This window comes from Dama dama, chromosome 5 (genome assembly GCF_033118175.1).
Source record: "Dama dama isolate Ldn47 chromosome 5, ASM3311817v1, whole genome shotgun sequence".
Classification (NCBI taxonomy): domain Eukaryota; kingdom Metazoa; phylum Chordata; class Mammalia; order Artiodactyla; family Cervidae; genus Dama; species Dama dama.
The window spans coordinates 96,872,983-96,893,568 of NC_083685.1; the positions used below are offsets into that span (position 1 = coordinate 96,872,983).

At 46.0% G+C, this 20,586-nt stretch overlaps 2 protein-coding genes across 2 annotated transcripts; both read right to left on the reverse strand.

Moving 5' to 3' along the window:
• Positions 1–1,696: 1,696 nt before the first annotated feature.
• ASGR2 (asialoglycoprotein receptor 2) lies at positions 1,697–13,115 on the reverse strand. Its single transcript, XM_061141042.1, has 10 exons — positions 13,094–13,115; positions 12,777–12,854; positions 12,295–12,572; positions 9,850–9,969; positions 9,578–9,673; positions 8,638–8,709; positions 8,424–8,510; positions 8,176–8,321; positions 2,568–2,674; positions 1,697–2,315 (listed from the first exon to the last, which is right to left on the reverse strand). The coding sequence occupies exons 3-10, from the start codon at positions 12,416–12,418 to the stop codon at positions 2,159–2,161; spliced, it is 909 nt and encodes a 302-aa protein (XP_060997025.1). The 5' UTR covers positions 12,419–12,572; positions 12,777–12,854; positions 13,094–13,115; the 3' UTR covers positions 1,697–2,158.
• Positions 13,116–19,355: 6,240 nt separating this feature from the next.
• Positions 19,356–20,291, reverse strand: LOC133055961 (ADP-ribose pyrophosphatase, mitochondrial-like). The gene is given in 1 exon segment (XM_061141043.1): positions 19,356–20,291. A coding segment is annotated over 1 exon segment (900 nt). The 5' UTR covers positions 20,256–20,291.
• Positions 20,292–20,586: the final 295 nt, after the last annotated feature.

Here is a 20,586-nt window from a genome sequence, read left to right on the forward strand (position 1 = left end):
ATGAGATGAACATTTGAATTGGGAAAGCAGATTGCCCTCCCTAACATGGGCTGGCCTCATCCATGCCACTGAAGCCCTGAATAGATCAAGAAGGCTGGCCCTCTTAAGGTGAGAGAGTTCTTCCTGCCTGGCCCTCTCCAAACCAGGACATGGGTTGTTTTCCTACCTGCAGACTCAGGTGGAGACATTGACTCTTCCTGGGTCTTGAGCCTTTAGACTCAGACTGCATCTTACTCTGATGGATTTTGGGGGTTTCCGGATCACTGACTCATCTGCTGAACTTATCCATACTCCCATGAGCCAATATATCTCCTATTGGTACACATAGATCCCATTGGTTCTGTTTCTGTGGAGACCCTAGACTAATACAATATCCATGAAATGGTTAACTCTGGGTAGAAGTAGGAGGGGTGAGGGGAGGACACGCGCTCTGTGTGTGTGTGTGTGTGTGTGTGTGTGTGTGTGCAAAACATTTTTACTACTAGTTTATACTACTTTTGTAAATAAAAATAAAACCAAAAAACCTAATTGCTTCAAGACTCATTTAAGGTTGGTTGTAGTGATCTTGGAGGGTGCAGTTTACCCACTGTGGAGACTGTTGGAGACACCCTGTACTGGAGAGCCCTCCAGGTCAGTCTGGGGTCTTTTCAATCCTGCTTCTCTTAGCAAACTTTTTCACTGGCCTTTGCCAGCCCAGTTCACAGTTCCCAGACTGACAGGTGTTCTTTGGAACAGGGATCTTCAGTGGAGCCTGGGTGTTCTTTGAAACCTCTTTTACAGTGCAGCCCTCAGGGCAGACTGTGGCCCCAGCCACGCCAGCCCCACCAGTGCCATCCAGGGGCCCGTCTGGCCTGCGTGCTTTAAGATTAGGTATCAAACATAGAGCGTTGGTTACCAGGGGATGGTGGGGGAGGGGGAGACGATGGTCAAAGGGTGCATGTTTCCAGTTTTAAGAGGAATAAGTTCTGGGAATCTAATGTACAGCATGACTATTATAGTTAATAATACTATATATGTAGTTGAAGGTTGCTAAGACAGTAAATGTTAAATGTCCTCACTGCAATAAATGGTAATTGTTTAACATGAAGGTGGTGTTAAACAAAGCTATGGTGGTTAAAAAAAAAAAAAAAAAAGATTAGGTATCAAGCCTTGTTTTACATCCCTGGATATGTTCCAGTGTCTCCTGGTTTACAGCCTATGGGAACTTGAATAGAATTTGTATCCTACTTTTGTGTGAAAACTGTATAAATACTAATTATGTTGAATTGGTTCATAGTGCTTTTCAGGTCTGCTAGAGCCTTTTACTTTTCTGTCTATTCGGTTTATTAATTTTTGAGAGTTTGATATTGAAACTCCAGTTAAAAATTTTTATCTACTTCAAAAAATAATTTGTAATATATAGTGAAACTATATATAACTTTGTTCTGTATTTTCCAAGTCTTCTATAAATGGGTTATCATACTGCCATAATTCAAAAAATAAAAAATAAAATATTAAAAAACTAAAACGGCAAATTACCAAACAAATAAGCAAATCAAAATATAAAACTTCATAGGTAGGGGAGTGTAAAAAAAAAAGATTAAGTGTCAGGGACAGCTGTCCAACACTTGAGCTCTATCTTCCAGACCCTCTCCCTCCCTCTTCTTTGAATCCTACACTTCCCAGTTCCAAATAACCAGTCCACACAAAGTTTCAAGTATTCGTCCTTTTCCTACTCCCTGATAGGTCAGCAGGTAAAGAATCTGCCTGCCATGCAGGACACACAGGAGACGTGGGTTCGATCCCTGGGTTGGGGAGAACGCCCTGGAGAAGGAAATGGCAACCCACTCCGGTATTCTTGCCGAGGAAATCCCATGGACAGAGGAGCCTGCCAGGCTACCGTCCAATGGGTCGTAAAGAGTCACACATGACTAAGTGGCTAAGCACAAGTTACACATTACTCCAATGAGGAAGCTGAAAATTATAGTAATAATAATTACAGTGAATTTCAGAAGAAGGCAGGATCTTCAGGGTCAGAGCTTCTTCAGCCACCCGCTTCTATCCCTCTTCAAGTTCTCCCCATACTTCTGAAGACTCTCCTCTCCTTCCTTTCTTCAAAATGCCCAGGCAGGGGGGTTTGTGGGTCAGAGGTCTGCTGGAGGCTGGGGGAGGTGGGCGGCTAGACGGTGATGTTCTGCTTCATCTCACACACCCAGCGTTTCACTTGCTGGCAGAAATCGTCATTCCAGCGCCCATCCCGTTGGATCTCTGCACAGTCCTCGCTGCCCCCCAGCTCGTGCCCCCGCCAGTCATCGGGCTGACTGGCAGCCCAGTTCCTAGGGCAGGACAGAGCTCCGCTCTAGATGGCCCCCTCATCCCAGCAACCCTCACCCCCCATCTCAGAAATGCATGGTTTTGTGGGGTTTGGGGAGTCGTGGCGGCAGTCTTGGGAGCTGAGAATCAGGGTGAGGGGGGCGATGGTGGGAGGAGTTGGTCCCTGAGGGAGGAGTGGCAGTGTACTGGGGGCAGAGACCAGATGGCCATCCTCAAGACAAATTAATGGGGAGAGACAAGGAGAAGCCACTTACTTGTAGCTGTGCCTGTAGTCTGTGTCGTCCACCCATTTCCAGAAGCCATCGCTGTCGGTGAGACCTATCCAGGCTCTAAAGGGGTTCGTGTGTTGTACAATGAACTTCTGGAAAACAGGTGGGAGGGAAGTTTCTAGTCCCCTGTGCCTCCATGCAGGCCTTAGCTGTGGTTCCCTCACCCCACCCCTCAGTCTGATCTGTCCCCACCTCGAAGCAACAGCTCCCAATACAAGTTCCTGGCTTTTTCTTCTGTAACCATATCTATTATTTAGTGAACATTTACTGGGCTAAACCTTGCACTAATTGCTTTACAAGGATTATCTTATTTCATCCCCCATAAAGCTCTGTAAATTGGACACCCTAATGATTCACACTTTTTATGTGAGATTAAGGAACTGAGGGTATCTGTGGAGCCCAGGGTATCAACCCAGTGCCTGAGCTGGTGACCCTTGTCCCTTGACCTGGCCTCCCACTTCATTCCTAACTCACAGCTGCTAGACCCCTATTCTAGTCTTCTCCCTGTCTTCTGCCCACAGCCTCAAACTCTTGGATCCTGACCCCTGCCACCCCCAGGGTGACCCAATGACCCAGTAAAGATCTGGGTTTCACTTGCCTCTCAGATACATTTATGTGCTCCTGCTTCTACATACGGGTTTCCCTGGTGGCTCAGATGGTAAAGAATCTCCCTACAATGCGGGAGACTTGGGTTCAATCCCCGTCTTGGAAAGATCCCCTGGAGAAGGCAACGGCTACCCACTTCAGTATTCTTGCCTGGAGAATTCCATGGACAGAAAAGCATGGCAGGCTACAGTCCACAGATTTGCAAAGAGTCAGACACAACTGAACAGCACTCACTTTCACTTCACTTCTACATGCAGCTGTCATTTCTGTTGTTCTCCAGGCCCTACAGCTTCCAAGCTTGGACCCACTGCCCAGAGCTCTGCTATGACTTGGCTACAGGGGCTCTGGCAGTCTGGCTGAAAATAAGAAGACGCCCTATATGTGAGGGGCAGCCAAGCTGTCCAGTTGGCTGGACAAAAGTGGTCTTTGAGATAGCTTCCCAGGATCCATGCATACCTCCTAAGAGGAAGTGGCTTTCTCTTAAGAGATATGGTCTTTCTGAGGCCTTAAGCCTCAGAGGGTTTGGGAGGGCAGTAGCATAGAGTGTGGTCACCTTGTTTTATGAAGGAAACAGAGGGGGTGGGTTCACCAACATGCGTATGTAGCAGTTTCCTTTGATAGCATATGAAGGGTCTCCAACTGCATCTGGAGGAAATTTTCCTAATTCCACTCTCCCTTCCTAGACACCTAACTAAAACTGCAGTTAGTCACCTCATCTGAAGGCAGATACAGTAGCATTCTTGAATTCTGGGCTTCCCTGGTAGCTCAGACGGTAAAGCATCTGCCTACAATGTGGGAGACCGGGGTTCAATCCCTGGGTCGGGAAGATCCCCTGGAGATATGCTAGACACCTGTAAATAGGTCAATATCCTGTGCATGAAGGGACAGCTCTCAGGGGCTCGTAGGGCTATTCCCCAAATTCAGGAGGATCAACGGAGCTAGAGGGAAAGTGTCTGGAGGCAAGATATTCTCTTTGCTGCTGCCCACTGCCCCAATCCCTTCTTCCCATCACCACAAGAAGTTGAATAACTGAATGAACAATACAAAGCATCAATATCGAGCCCTCTGTGTTGAAGACTGAGTGTGTGTGTGTACATGTGTGTGCTCAGTCATGTCCAACTCTTGGTGACCTCATGGTCTGTAGCCTACCAGGCTCCTCTGTCCATGGAATTTTCCAGGCAAGAGTACTGGAGTAGGGTTGCCATTTCCTACTCCAGAAGATCTTCCCAACCCAGGGATTGAACCCACATCTCCTGCATTGTCAGACAGATTCTTTACCACTGAACCACCTGGGAAACCCAGGTGAAGACTAGCGGGGGCGGGGGGGATGAAATAGTGTCAGATGATCAGAAAAGATAGTCCATGAGAACAAGTCTGCCCTATTCATGAGTAAATAACAGGCAAGAAAGAATTCAGCCCCTTCAAAGAAGGAGCATGGGGGAGTTTTATCATGGAAACTGAGAAAAAAATAAAGAAGATGGAAAGGAAGAGGAGGAAGAAAAAAGCACTGTGATATCAAAAGGAGAGGTGAAAAATATACTTTGTAAAGAAAGCATGTTTCCAAACCTAAGAAGCTATTGGAGAACAGCTTATATCCTCAGAAACATTAAAGAGGAGATGAATGACATAAAACTACAAAAGAAGAGATCAAAGAAGAAAGATAACAATGATAAATAAAAAGAAGAAAGTGAAGAGAAAATTTTGAGCTACATTAAAAAAAAAAAAAACTCAACAAAAAATGAAGTCTGAGATACAAAAGACAGGCTTGAGAATAGAGCCCAGAAAACAAAGAAAAAGGGAGAAAGAAGGCAGTAAACAGTAACGAGATGATGGCTATGGAGGGTAGACAATGGAGATCATTTTGAACGGTGTGCTCCAGAGGAAAAGAGAACCAATGGGCAAGAAAAACTATTCAAATAAATGGCTTAAGAAAATCTTCCAAAACATATGAAAACCTAACTTCATGTGTTAAAAGAACTCTCCTAGCCTCAGAGCAAAAATATAGAGACTGTGCAACACTGAGATATATCTGAGATTAATGAAATTCAAAGAAAAACTATTTGCACACACACGTAAGGAATGTGGGAGAGATATGAATGAGGCATTACAAACTTCAAAGTTGCTAAGAGACTAGATCTGAATTGTTCTCAGTAAAAAAGAAATGATGATTGTGTGAGATGGTAAAGATAAAAGCTAACACTACTTTATTCATCATATTGCAGTATATAAATATATCAAACCAGGGTGTCGTGCACATCAAACTTACAGTGTTACGTGTCAATGATATCTCAATTTTTAAAAAGAGAAAAGAGTGAGGTGTGTGAAGAAGTGTACTGGTTTCCTCATCTTTCATATCAAAGTTATATAAACTCTTTTATTTTTTAAAGCCAAGAAGTTTCAGCCCATTATTTAAAGTTATGACAGTAATTACTAGTGTAGCTAAAAACAAGCCACATTTAGTCCAAAATAACACAGTGGAGAAAACAAAACGAATACATCTCACATAGAAAATGGGAGAAAACAAAAGAAGCATATAAAACAGGAAAAAAGAAGACTGATTAAATATATCTATTTTAAAATACATGCAAGTGGGAGAGCCCAGAAATAAACCCACACACCTACGGTCAATAATCTACGACAAAGGCGGCAAAAACATACAATGGAGAAAAGAGTCTCTTCAACACGTGGTGTTGGGAAAACTGGACAGCTACATGTAAATCAATGAAATTAGAACACTCCCCCACACCATATACAAAAATAAATTTAAAATGGTTTAAAAACCTAAATATAAGACATGACACCCTAAAACTCCTAGAAGGGAACATAGGCAAAATATTCTGGGACATAAATCACAGCAGTATTCTCTTAGACCAGTCTCCCAAGGCAAAAGAAATAAAAGCAAAAATAAACAAATGGGACCTAGTCAAACTTAAAAACTTTTGCACAGCAAAGAAAACTATCAACAGAACAAAAAGACCGCTTATGAAATGGAAGAAAATATTTGCAAATGATGCAATTGACAAGGGGTTAGTATTCAAAATATTAAAACACGTCATACAACTCAACATCAAAAAACAACTCAACAAAAAAATTGGCAGAAGACCTAAACAGACATTTCTCCAAAGAAGACATACAGATGGCTAGCAGGCACGTGCTCAACATTGCTAATTACTAGAGAAATGCAAATAAAAATCACAATGAGGATTTACCTCACATAGGTCAGAATGGCCATCATCAAAAAATCTATAAGTAATAAGTGCTGGAGAGGGTGTGGAGAAAAGAGAACCCTACTATACTCTTGATGGGAATGTAAATTGGTGCAGCCATTGTGGAGAACATCCTGGAGGTTCCTTAAAAAACTAAAAATGGGGACCTCCCTGGGGGTCCAGTGGTTAAGACCCCAAGTTTCCACTGCAGCGGGCAGAGAGGGGTTTGATCCATGGTGGGAAACTGAGATCCCACAGGCTGAAAAGCAACTAAACCTGCTCACTGAAACTATTGAGTCTGTGCACTTACACAACGAGAATCCGGACACCACAATGAAAGATCCTTTATGAGGCAGTGAAGATCCTGTGTGCCCCCACTAAGACCCAATGCAACCAAATAAATATTTTTTAAACAGGTAAAGTAAAACAACTTATATACAACCTATAGGAGAAATACCTTAAGCTTGGCTGAACAATAGAGCAGCATCATTTATGGGGGGTGGGGTGGGGGTGCCTAAAAAATTCTCGATACTTAGGATGAATCCAAGATTAATTAATTAATTAAATCATAATCCAAGATTAATTATATTAATTAATCAGAATTAAATTAATTAAATTTGAGTGCAAGACCAAGTGTCAATATGTTTTAAACTCCTCAAGAGGTTACAATACACTGCGATGGCTGAGAATCATTCATCTAAAACAGAGACTCAAAATGGTTGGAAATAAGAGGGATGGGCAGAGATACATGAAGCAAATGTAAGTGAAAAGATATCAAGGACCAGTCCCTTCATATCACATGAAGATGAATTCAAGGCAAAAAGCATTAATCGGGACACTGATGTTCATTTCAAAATGATAAAGGCACCATCCCATCCTCCATAAAGTTGTAGGTGGCATGAACTTGTGAGCCAAATCACAGACTGAGTCTTAGGTTGATTCACATGAAACTTTATAGGCCAATACTGATAGAATATTGGCTATTTCAATCTGATCAGTAAAATAAAATATGTCTGTAATCCATATATATATATATATATATATATATATACACATATTTATTTATGACTTACTAGCTGTGCAGTAAGTTACTTAACTTCTCTGTTCTTTAGTTCCCTCATCTCTACCCTCACCTCAAAGTGGGGATAACAAGAGTGCCTACTCCATAGGGTTGTGAGGGTTAAAGCAATGGATATATGAAAGTGCCTGACACATAGTAAGGGCTCAGTAAATGTTTTCATTAATACCCTCCTTTGCCCAAACATGTCCCACTTGTTCGAATGGGTTGAGTCTTCCCTCTGGACTTTGGAGTTGTGATCTGGTGGCAGCAGTGGGCAGGGAGACTTGGGGCGCTTTGGAGGGACCCAGTAACTCATGCCAGGCGCGTTCCTGGGAATCCCACCCACTCTGTTCCTTTCACCCAAAGACCCATCACGTTCCCCAGGCCAGCACAGAGCAAGCAGGGACTGTCAGCACCTCCACAGTGTTGTTCTCCACCGAAGTCCTGGCCCTTTAGTTCATCCTGCCACTCATTCTGTCTCCTGCCCTGATCCTCATCACCTGGTCTCCTGGCTCCTATCCTTTGCCCCGACTTCTGGATGTAACCTCCCACCTCTTAGAATCAATGGCTGCTCCACCATGAACCTCCCAGAGAGGGGACAGATTTCTGCTTCTGGATTCTTCCTCGGGTTAGAAAAAAATAACAAAACCAGCCTGACCCAGCCTCCCTGAGTTTGCAGTCCCAAGGTTTCCTCCTGCCTTTGGGAAGGTTGTGGTTTCACCTGCTCCTCTCTGGAGTTGATGACCACCAGGTGGGCATTCTCCAGCTGGCAGTACTTCTCAGCCTCGAGCCAGGGCTTCCCCGAGCGAGAGAACCAGTAGCAGCTGCCTTCATGGTCCACCCAGTTCACTGGGCAGCATTCTGTGCCTGAGGGGGTTGGAGGGACAGAGGGAGATGAGCTCCAGCTGGAGGGGACAGGCAGAGGGACTGGAGACGCACCCCCTCAACCCCGCCCCACCACCTCCCTACCGTTGCTCTGGAAGTGTGCCATCTGACAAGTCAGTGTGCGCAGATCCGTGGGGAAGTGCTTCAGATGGAGCAGCAAAGTGGCATGATCTAAGGGTCAGAGTGGTGGCAAGGGTGTGGTGGGCTCTGTGCATGGCCCACAGACCAGGACCCCAGCATCTGGTTGGGGAGATACATCACTAGCACACACAGGCACACTCAAGAGAGAGTCTCTGACCTGCTTTCAAGTCTTGCTGCTGTTTTATCAGCTTGGCTTCCAGAAATTTCACCGTGTCACTGGCGAAGCCTCCTGCAACAGAGGAAAGCTAAACTGTCTCCCCTCCACTCTGCCTCCCCAACATTTCTCCATCCTCATGCCACGGACGCATCAGTCCAGGCCACCATCACCTTGACCTGGGGTGATGCATGCTCTGTTCTCTGGCCTCCCCAACCCCACCTGCTCTTCTCCTGGCTGCAGGGTGGTGTTCTGAAGCACAACCTGCTCAGACCTCTTGCCTGTTAAATCTTTCCCATAGCTCCCTATGTTCTCAAAGTAAAGCCCCACAAGTTAGCACAGCTTGCCTGCATGGCCTGGCCCCTACCCACCTCTCTAGCCACATCCCACCCCTCCAGCCACACTGGAAATGTTGAGAGTCCAGGACATGCAGTGGTCTTCCTCACGTCCTGGTCATCAGACTCTGCTCTCTACCTGGTTCCCACCTCCATCCTCTACTCTAACACTTACTCATCCTTCAGGGACCCTCGGCTCAGGAAGCAGCATTCTTGGAACCCTTGCCTGGCTTCTCAGGTTGGGTTATCCGCCCTAGTCTGTGCTTCCTTCCCAGTATCCCCCACTATTGCACCCAGCATGCATGCATGTATGCTTAGTCACTCAGTCATGTCTGACTTTTTGCAATCCCATGGACTGTAGCCTGCCAGGGTCCTCCATCCTTGGGATTCTCCAGGCAAGGGTACTGGAGTGGGTAGCCATCCCCTTCTCCAAGGGATCTTCCTGAACCAGGGATCGAACCCAGTTCTCATGTATTGCAAGCAGACTCTTTACTATCTGAGCCACCAGGAAAGCACCCAGCCTGGAGCCCAACCAACCCTCACTGCTAAACCAACCCCTCGACCACCCAGCACATCCCAGTCCCTCCCCTCAGGGCTCGCCCACTCACCGTGGGAGCTGAGATTCAGGATGTCCTTCAGGGTGCTCGATGAGAAGTTGCTGAAAGTTTCCTGTAGGGTCTGCAGCTCCCCTTGCAGCTGTGCTCCTTGTCAGGAGACCAAACAGGACAAAGTGGATTGTGCTCTGTCCCACCTGACAGCCCTCATCACTGTCCATGGGATGGTCCCCTTCCCCGCCCCAGCACTGCCTCCTACTGCCTCCATCTCTTCCCTATCGTGGCTCTCACCGGCCCCAGCACTGCCCCACCCCTGAGACCCTCACTTTGGGACCCTGTCACACAGATGGCCACCAGCAGCAGGATGTTGAAGACCAGGACAAGCAGACTGAGGTGGAACTTGGAGCAGAGACGCTGCAGCACAAGAGGCTGGGGAGGAAGCATCCCTGCAAGAGAAGGGGTGTCAGGACAACGGGCGTCGGAGGCAGGGGGCCAGAGAGCCAACCTCATGGAGCATCAGAGGAGCAGAGTTTGAGGAAGTACAGCCCTGCGGGGCGAGGCCAGGCAGAGAAAGTAGATTCCGAGATGAAAAACACTCTGGATAAAATTAATAGATGAGACATGCATACATCTCAATGAACTTAGAGGCATAGCAACAACAACTGTATAAAAAGAAACGCCAGGAAAGAAAAGAATCCCACACTCCCCCATAAAATAGAAAGAGCACCAATGAGCTGTGGGATCACTAATATATGCATAATTGATGGAAAGGGGAGCTAGAGAGGCAGAAAGAAATTTTTTTGAGGAAACAATAGCCAGTGTATCTCCAAATCTTCTGAAAACTCTAGGCCTATAAAAGGCTGGGGAGAGTGGAAGCTGCTCCCAGGTAAGCAGGTGCCAGCTATCAACCCACTTGCAGGCGGCAGAGACTGCTAGAGGCTGGGATGGTTGCACCCCTCAGGCACACTCTGCCAGGCTGTCCACCTGCCTCTTTCAAGAGAGCCCCCTGTCCCGTGAAATCCAAAACCACTGGACTGCTTATGGGAATCTAGGTTGCTTCCATGTCCTGGCTATTATAAACAGTGCTGCGATGAACATTGGGGTGCACATGTCTCTTTCAGATCTGGTTTCCTTGGTGTGTATGCCCAGGAGTGGGATTGCTGGGTCATATGGCAGTTCTATTTCCAGTTTTTTAAGGAATCTCCACACTGTTCTCCATAGTGGCTGTACTAGTTTGCATTCCCACCAACAGTGTAAGAGGGTTCCCTTTTCTCCACACCCTCTCCAGCATTTATTGCTTGTAGACTTTTGGATAGCAGCCATTTTGACTGGCATGTAATGGTACCTCATTGAGGTTTTGATTTGCATTTCTCCGATAATGAGTGATGTTGAGCATCTTTTCATGTGTTTGTTAGCCATCTGTATCAGCAGACGAATGGATAAGGAAGCTATGGTACATATACACAATGGAATATTACTCAGCCATTAAAAAAATACATTTGAATCAGTTCTAATGAGATGGATAAAACTGGAGCCCATTATACAGAGCGAAGTAAGCCAGAAAGATAAACACCAATACAGTATACTAACACATATATATGGAACTTAGAAAGATGGTAACGATAACCCTATATGCAAGACAGAAAAAGAGACACAGATGTATAGAACAGACTTTTGGACTCTATGGGAGAAGGCGAGGGTGGGATGATCTGAGAGAATAGCATCGAAACATGTATATTATCAAGTGTGAAACAGATCTCCAGCCCAGGTTGAATGCATGAGACAAGTGCTCGGGGCTGGTGCACTGGGATGACCCAGAGGGATGGGACGGGGAGGGATGTGGGAGGGGGGTTCAGGACGGGGAACACATGTAAATCCATGGCTGATTCATGTCAATGTATGGCAAAAACCACTACAATATTGTAAAGTAATTAGCCTCCAACTAATAAAAATAAATGGAAAAAAACAAAACCACTGGACTCTCTCCAAGCCTCCTGCTGAAACATGAATCCTCTCATTCTCAGAAGATCCAACAATATCCAAAGTTACTTTTGAGGGTTTACTACCTACAGGGCAGCTGGTGGGACCCGAAGGGGCAGAGGGGTATAGGTGGGTGTGGCCTCTGCCCCACACAGCCTGTTGAAAAGACTTGTGAACCTGCTACTGGGGAAAGGAGAAGCCCGGTGGGACAGCAGTTTTCCGCCCTGCCCAGCTCCCACCCTCAGCTGCAACAGCGGCAGTTCTTCCAGCCTCAGGCAGGAGGGGGGTCCCTCCTCCCAGCCCAGGCTAACCAGTCCCCCTCCTTGAGCTTCTACCCCAGCCCTCCTGGTCTCCAAAGAGCTTCACTCCATCACCAGCACCCATACCTGGCACCCCCTCCCACATCCCGGCTCCCGCCCTTCATCTTGGAAATGGCTCAGCTCTTTCTCGCCTGAAAACCTTTTCCTAGACACTTGGGGACTTCAGTCAAGGTTTGCTAGATAAGGATCCAGTCAGGAGGCTTGGAGGGGAGTGGAGATCTTCCAGAATTTCTCTGTGCCCTTTCCCTCCAACACACACCCTTCCCCTCCCCGCCACCACACACAGCACATACTGGTCAGGTTGGAAGGAAGAGGGGAGACCCCTTTCCGGGGGTCCTGGGGGTGGAGAAGGGGGCGAGGTCAGGGGACAGTCCCTGGTCACAGGGTGAATGTGGCAAAGGCCTCGGAGGGACAGAGAGTCACCGGGAGCTATACTAGGGTGGAGCAGAGCCCCAGATACCAGACACTTGCCTTTCCAGAATGGTCCTTCTCTCCTGGGGCTGTACCCATGAGTGCCTGGGCCCTCGTCTCTGCCGAGCTGGTGGTCGTTCTCCTCGGAGTCCAGCTGCTGGATGTCCTGGAAGTCCCTGGCCATGCTGGGTTTTGGGTGTGGCTAGACCCCGCCTGGGCTCGGGGCTGCTTCAGGGCTGGGACTGAGTTGGGGCTGATGCTCCTGCTAAGATGCTAAGTGAGGTGGAGGCTGATGGATGTAGGCTCAGAGTGGGTCTAGGCGATGGCTTGGGTTGGATCTGAGGTTGGAGGGGAGATGAAAGCTGAAATACCGCTGGGTCCCATCCCCTCTCAGGAGACCGCTTAGGTCTCGAGCCTCCCCTCCACACGTGCCAATCACCTCACAGCTTCCCATCGACCGCCCCCCCACGGTCTCTGAACCAGGGTCTGTCTAATCCCAGATGTCCCCAGGCCCGCCTGCCTCCCCAGTGACCTCGGTTTACCTGTTCAAGGTCTAGAGGGCTGCCCAGGCCCCAGGACGCAGGACGGCTTGAACCAGGAGAACTGGGGGCCGGGCGGTGCTGGAGGAGAGGAGGGAAGGGGTGAGCACTAGTTCAGGCGAGGGCCCTGAACCCGTGTGTCTGAGCATCCAAGCGCTTCTAACTTGGCATCTCCCTGGGACTTTGGACAGTAAACAGAGTGGAAACTGAGTTGGAAACTCAGTCAATATGTGGTGGGGGCAGAGGGCAGGGCTGTGTCTCTGTCCTTTACAGAGAAGGGGTCTCCTGGCCTATCCTCTCTACCCTCGGAAGTTAGTCACCTCACTCTTCACGGAACATTTGGGAGGGGGCCCAGCCAGGAGGAACCAGGGTGCAATTGGCTAGTTCCTCTCTGCCCCACTCCCCTTTCACTTCCTGCCTAAGATTCCTGGAATCGTTAGTCAGACAACCTTGACCAGGATTGGAGGGGCCGCTTCTGCGCTCTTGCCCAATCTGGCATCCGAGTCAAGGCCCCAAGTCCTGTAGGCTCAGCCATCAGGCTTCCCAGCTTTGGGCCAACTGGCTTCACTCTCCATGGGAGTAAAGCTCCTCAGAGACTGGAAATTCAGGGAGGGCAGAGAGGAGGGAAGAGCATCCAGAAAGCAGTGGATAGGAGAGGTTCAACCTTGTAAATAAGCCCCTTCTGTGGCCCTGGCTGGGCTTCCCTGGTGGCTCAGTGGTAAAGAATCTGCCTGCGGTGCAGGAGACTGGAGTATGATCCCCAGGTCGGGAAGATCCCCTGGAGGAGGAAAGGGCAATCCACCCCAGTTTTCTTGCCTGAGAATTCCCATGGACAGAGGAGCCTGGCGGGCTGCAGTCCACGGGGTCACAAAGAGTCAGACAGGACTGAACGACTGCGCAGGCCCTCTCGTGGCCCTGGCTCCAGAAGCCTTGGGCCCCACATACAGGCACAGTGCTAAATGACCCACAGACATGCTCTCTGGTAACTCTCACGACATGTCACAACAGATGACTTCACTTCTGCTGTTCCCACTTCACAGAGGAGAAAACAACCAGGAGGAGATTAAGTGACTTGACTGTGTAGCAGGGGACGGTGGGGGCAGGGAGGGGGAACAGTGGGAGGCAAAATGGATCGAGGGAAAATGCCATCCCATCAGAGTGGGGGTCTTCACAGTCCTGTGAGGAAGAAGGGGCTTCACGAACTGAGAAATCATAGCTCAGCTGGTAAAGAATCCGCCTGCAGTGCGGGAGACCTGGGTTCGGTCCCTGGGTTGGGAAGGGTGCCTGGAGAAGGAACAGGCTACCACTCCAGTATTCTGGCCTGGAGAATTCCATGGACTGTATGGGGTTGCAAAGAGTTGGATACAACTGAGCGACTTTCACTTTCACCATCTACACTTGCACTAACAACATCTTGGGAGAGAAAACCCAGTTTTCATTCCTGATTTTATATATATATATATATATACACACACACATACATACACATCAGTTAATTGGCTGCACTGGGCCTTCATTATGGCATGAGGGCTCTTCAGTTGCAGCATGTGGGATCCAGTTCCCTGACACCATATGGAGAGAGAATACAGAGGAGAACCGAGGCCCCCCACGTGTGAACAAAGCCTTCTGGGAGCTTCCAGTCTAGCCAACAGCTGAATGCATCCAAGTGTATGACCCTAGCCAAGACCACATGGTCTACCTGGCCTAGGCTGCTCCTGACCCAGGGAATCTTGAGAAATAAATACAATTGACCCTTGAATGGTGCACGGATTAGGGGCACCGACCCTCTCCCTGCAGTTGAAAACTCGAGTATGACTTTATAGTACCCTTTGTATCCCCTGATCAGCGTCTGCAGATGATGTAACACATTTTTTGTGGTAAAAAAAATCTGCTTATAAAGTGAAACTGTGCAGTTCAAACCCATTGTGTTCAAGGGTCAATTGTAGTTGTTTGTTTTAAGCCACTGAAGCTTTGGGTTAGACTGTTATGCATCAATAGGTAACTGAAATAAAATATATTCTTAAGTATGCACCCTTATCAAATATGTGGCATAGTTTGTGTGCCTATTTTTTAGATAGATAAGTGAAGTGTTTATACATCTCATTTGTTCCTGACTTTTTCACCCAAGAATAAATGTTTAAGATCTACCCATGTTGCTATTTGTACATCTGGTTTGTTGCTATGAACCTCTGCACAATATTCAATGGTGCATATCCATCATTGTATATTTACCCAGTCCCCAAATGAGGAACACCCAACTACCGCAATGGATACATCATGTCCCCATGAGGACCTAGGTGAGACTATCTCTCAGGACTATATCCAAGACTGAAATTGCCAAGTCACAGAATATTCTCACACTTAATTTAATGCACACACACACATTTTTTTTTTTTTTTTTGGATCAATGAGATCCTATTCACAATACTCTTTTTTCAGTACAGTTTTTATTCCCTTTCATTTCCCACTTGCCTCGTGCTCCTCGTCCACTCACTGCATCCTCCATCCTTGCCCCTCCTGTGATATTAATGGTCTTACTGTTTTATCTCTGCTATTAATGCTTCATCAAGTTCCCATGTGGAGCTTGGTGAGAATTTCCCTGTGAACCATATCCGGGAGTGAAAGTGTCACGTCACAAAGGATTCTCAAGCTTAATTTCACCTGAGTCCAGCCAGGCTATACATCTTCCAGAATGGCCATGCCCATTGACACTCCCATCACCAGTATATGAGGGCTTCCTCTTTTGCTTCATCCTTCTCAACATTTGTTACTATTCAGCTTCTCACCACCCTGATGACATTTCACTGCTCTTCTATGTTACATTTCTGGTTAATAGAGGGTTTGAACATTTCTCCATCTATTTTCTATTTGCTCAGATTTCTTCTTGTATAGACGGTTTTTCCACATCCTATATCCCTTTTTCTATTGGGTTTCCTGTATTCACTTTGCTGATTGGAGGCATATCTCGTATATTCTAGATAACTGTTCAGAAAACAAGAAAGGTCTCTTGAAAATTAAAAATATTTTTTGTTGTTAGTAAAGCCAAAACAATTAATAGAAGTGCTGGAAGATAAAAATTAGGAAATAGTTCCAAAAAAGGGACAATGTTTTGTTTTGTTTTTTAATGAGAAAACAGCTAAATTGAGGGCATTTTTTACCCCCTGACCTCATGTTTCCATGTATACTTCCTGCTAGGGAAGTCTCCAGGCCTTTCTCCAGACATCCCCACCACACCTCCCCAGGAGAAGAAGTTTGCCTGTGGGGCTCTCCTTGGTTCTCTCTGCTCAGCCAGTAATCTGTGTTCTGCGAGGTGACACTGAGCCCACCCCTGCAGAGAAAACGTGCTTTGCCCAGCTCTGCCTGTGACTAGGTAAACATGCCTGTCTAATTCTTGGATGAAATATTAACAAGTCCTTTTGATTTAAGGGGCTTCCCTGTAACTCAGCTGATAAAGAATCTGCCTGCAATGCAGGTGACCCCAGTTTGATTCCTGGGTCGGGAAGAGCCACTGGAGAAGGGAAAGGCTTACCCACTCCAGTATTCTGGCCTGGAGAATTCCATGGACTGTATAGTGCATGGTCTCGCAAAGAGTTGGACATGGCTGAGAGACTTTCACTTTCACTTGATTTAAGGTTTGAAGCCAAGTCCACCTTAACTGTGTATCAGCAAGAAAGCTAGCAACTTGACATCATTAATCTGTCTACTGTGTCTTGGTTCTCAATTGGTTTCAAACCTCAGAGGAAAAGAAAACACCCCCCTCTTTTTTCACCAGCCTTCTTAAATCTCCACGAATAATATAAAAGATCAATTGATCCCCAACACTCAATTAATAGTTCTAGAAAATACAGAAGGAAGTAAAAGGGAGAAAGTTATCAAAGAAATAATACAAGATTGTTACTTAGAATTAAAAGCATGAGGCTCCAAATTTAAATAACCTACTAATTGCCCAGCTTTTCATTAAAGAATGACCATGGGACATAACTGTGAAATTTCAGAATACCAGAAATAAAGATTCTAAAAGCTACTGGAGGCAGGAAAAAAAAAATCACCCAAAGAAACAAGAACTGGAACAGATTCTGCTTTCCAGTTGCTACACTCAGCATCAGGAGACAGGACAATGCCTTCAAATTTGCAAGGGAAATTTTTTTCAACCTAGATTTGTCAGTGCAAATGATCATCGGCATGAAAAAATAGGGGGAAAAAAGAAGAGAGAGTTTTCAAGGACTTCCCTGGTGGTTAAGACTCCATGCTCTCAATGCTGAGGGCCTGGGTTGAATCCCTGGTCAGGGAACTAGATCCCGCACGTAGTAACTAAGACCCAGCACAGCCAAATAAATAAATTAAATAAATACAATTTTTAAAAACTTAAAAAAAAAAAAAAGAACTTTCAGACATACCAGGGCTCAGAATATTTATATCGTATTTCTACTACGTTTACAAGTACCATAGAAAGTGAAGAAATAATCTACAAACAAGATACACAAAAGAATATCTCAGTATATATGTTATTATTAGATAAAATCTTATTAAACTCTTTCTGTATTTCTGCCTGCAAGTTGACTTTTTCTCTTAGAATGCTAACTAGTGAAATTTGAGAACCTGGCCTTAAAAATGCAAGTCATAATAATAAATTTAAGAGATCTATGGAAGAGATGAAGGGCTTCCCAGGTGGCTTAGTGGTAAAGAATCCACCTGCCAATGCAGGAGACATGGGTTCAATACCTGGTCAGAGAGGATACTACATGCAACTAAGCCCCGTGCACCACGCTACTGAGCCTGTGCTCTAAGAGCTGGGGAACCTCAACTACTGAAGAAGCCCTTGCATCCTAGAGCCCGGGCTTTGCAACAAGAGAAGCCACCCCAATAAGAAGCCGGAGCACCACAGCTAGAGAGTAGCCCCCGCAAGCCGCAACTAGAGAAAAACTCACACAGCAACGAAGACCCAGCACAGCCAAAAATAAATAAATAAATGCGGTCAGCCTTATTTAAAAAAAAAAAAAAAAATACTGCAACAGGCTTTCAAAGTCACTTCGTATTTTGGTTTACTCTTCACCACTTAAGTGGCTAGGTTTTTCTTTCCTTTTGCTATTATATTCCCAACATCCAGGATAGTAGCGCCACCTCGTGGTCATACCTGTGTGATGCACGTGTCTTCGAGGAGGGAGACTCTGCCAGGGACCTGGCGCCTTAATATTCTTTTAACATCTTACCGCTCTCCACATAGCTGAAGCGAACATGAAACAGCAAAAGGGATCATTCTAAAAATGATAAATAGCTAAAAATTTCCCACAAATCAATTCCTGGGGGAAATGTGGCAACTTCTTCCTCTGATCATTTCTCTTTTATTAACTTTCATTCACTTAGTTCCAATCCTATACACTTTCTGGTTACTCTGAGTTAGAGTCAGTAAAGGTTTGTAAAGACCCTGAAGGTGTCACAGGGGCATGAGAAGATGATAGTTTCTGTGTAATGACCAGATCCACTTAACTCAAGTTCAGAAACCAGGATGACTGAGTTTATAAGCCCCAGGTTTATAAGAAAGGCCTTCCCAGGTGGCTCAGTGGTAAAGAATCTGCCTGCCAATACAGGAGACATAGAAGATGAAGCTTCAGTCTCTGGGTTGGGAAGATCCCCTGAGTGAGGAAATGGCAACACACTCCAGTATTATTGCCTGGAGAATCCCATGGACAGAGGAATCTGGTGAGCTACAGTCCATGGGGTTGCAGAGTTGGACACGATTTTATGACTGAGCACGCACACACACACAGGTTTACAAGAGCTGGAGTGGGGAGGGGTTCTTGAGTTCTACTTTTGTCAACTACAAACGTGCTTGCCAAGGGCATTTTTTGTCTGCCTCTGTAGACTGAACCCTGTGCTGCTGTAGCTGTCGACCTTCAGCACCCCCTGAAGGGAGTCCAGGGTGGAGAGTGAGGCACTCTGTGCTCCAGGGAAACGGGTGGAATGGGTATTTAGGTAGTTAGGTATTTTCAGGAACTGATTTCATGATCCCAATCCTTGCATCTCCTCATATCTAGAAAAGCAGGAAGTCCCTTCACGGTGGCATCAGTTCCTCATGACTAGCAGGAAATCTTATGTAAAGCAAGTGCCTGATTGCATTGAACTCCCCCTTTCACCCCAAATCATATATATTGACCTTGCCCCACTACCTCTTTCTCAGAGCTATCTGAGATGCTGTCTCCTGGGCTGCAGTCCTCAATTTGCCCCCAAATAAAACTTTTTTTTTTTTTATGGCTGAACAGAAATTTATCTAAATTTATCTTTGTTCAAATTCTGATTCTTCAAAGAGCATCAGTTGTTTCAATTTGGGTTAAGCCATGCTTAAGTAGAATACATACAAAATGATTGTTTACAGCACTTTTGACAGAAGAGCAGAAAATTCTGTGTTGTTTCACCACACCTGCTAATTTTATTTTGATGCAAAACCTAACTGCCTGTCATTTAATGAATAAAGTAATTTCCAAGTGCCCTGCCCTGCCCTTTTTATATATGAGTTCTGATACTGTCTTCTTTTCTGTACATGCTCCGTTCCTGGCTTTTGGCTTATATGGAGACTGTGAGCTGTTACCCAGGGCAGCCAGTCTCAGCGTCCTCACTCCAGTGTGCATCTCGTTTCTCCGCCACAAGCTTGATGAACTGAGCATAACTAGCATAAAGCTTGCGTTTATCACTGATGTCCATCCATTTCACCTTTCCAGCATCATCTCCAGCTTCTAAGGTAAGGTTATCCATTATTTCACCTGTTTCATCATGGTAATTCACAGCTTCTGTCTCCATCCATGCATTATCAGTGTTTTGAGGATCATCAACATAACCTTTATATATCACTAGATGTTCCTGGCTGAAGAGCTGGTGCAACTTTTCCTGCAATTCTTTCTTCTCAGCACTGGATTTCTGTAAGGAGTTGAGCGCTTCCTCACCAAATTCTCTTTTCAGTGTGGCACTAATCTTCTCTCCTGGATCCACCATCCCCCCTGGGATTGCCCATTCTCCACAGTCTTTCCTTTTTATTGCAACAGACTGTGAGATGTTTTTCCCAGAAATGGGATGGGTGATTTTATTTCCACTTCTATCCCTTTTCCACCTGGTTATGATGGGATCTGCAGCATGATTGGGGCCCCATCGCCCCAAAAGCCCCCGGCCAACCAGTCCAGTCCGTCCTGCAGGATTTCTAGGTCTTCCATTTTCAACCTCATACAGGCCATTCTGGCTCTTTCTCTCAACCTGCCCATCCTTTTCATTAAACTTGGGAGAGAAGTTGCTTTCACTGATCTGAGGATCTGCCCACTGAGGTCCAGCCAGGACAGAAACTGCAGTGTATTACACAAGATTATAGTCACGCCACTCAACAAACCAGCCCACTTTATCATTAGGAACCTGGCTGCGTTGAACTTTTGAACCTGGATAAGGAGATGTCTGAGCCTTGTTGTGGGAATGTTTGGTACCATGAAAACCAGACATCATGTTGGAATTAACATGATATCTGCAGGATGAAAGTGAGTTTCTCTGTATGACAGCCATCCATGTCTCTGCAAATAACACGGTTTCATTCCTTTTCATGGCAAAGAAGTAGCCCATTGTATATGTACCACATCTTCTTTATCCATTCTTCAGCTGATGGACATGTAGGTTGTTTCCATGTCCTGGCTAGAGCAAGATATCCTGGAATATGAAGTCAAGTGGGCCTTAGGAAATGTCAGGCGAGTGTATGCTCCTCGGTTCTTTGTCTCGTCACAACAAAGATTTGGAGTGACGGACATTAAAGCCCCTTGGCGGGTCACAGCTCTCGGAGGAC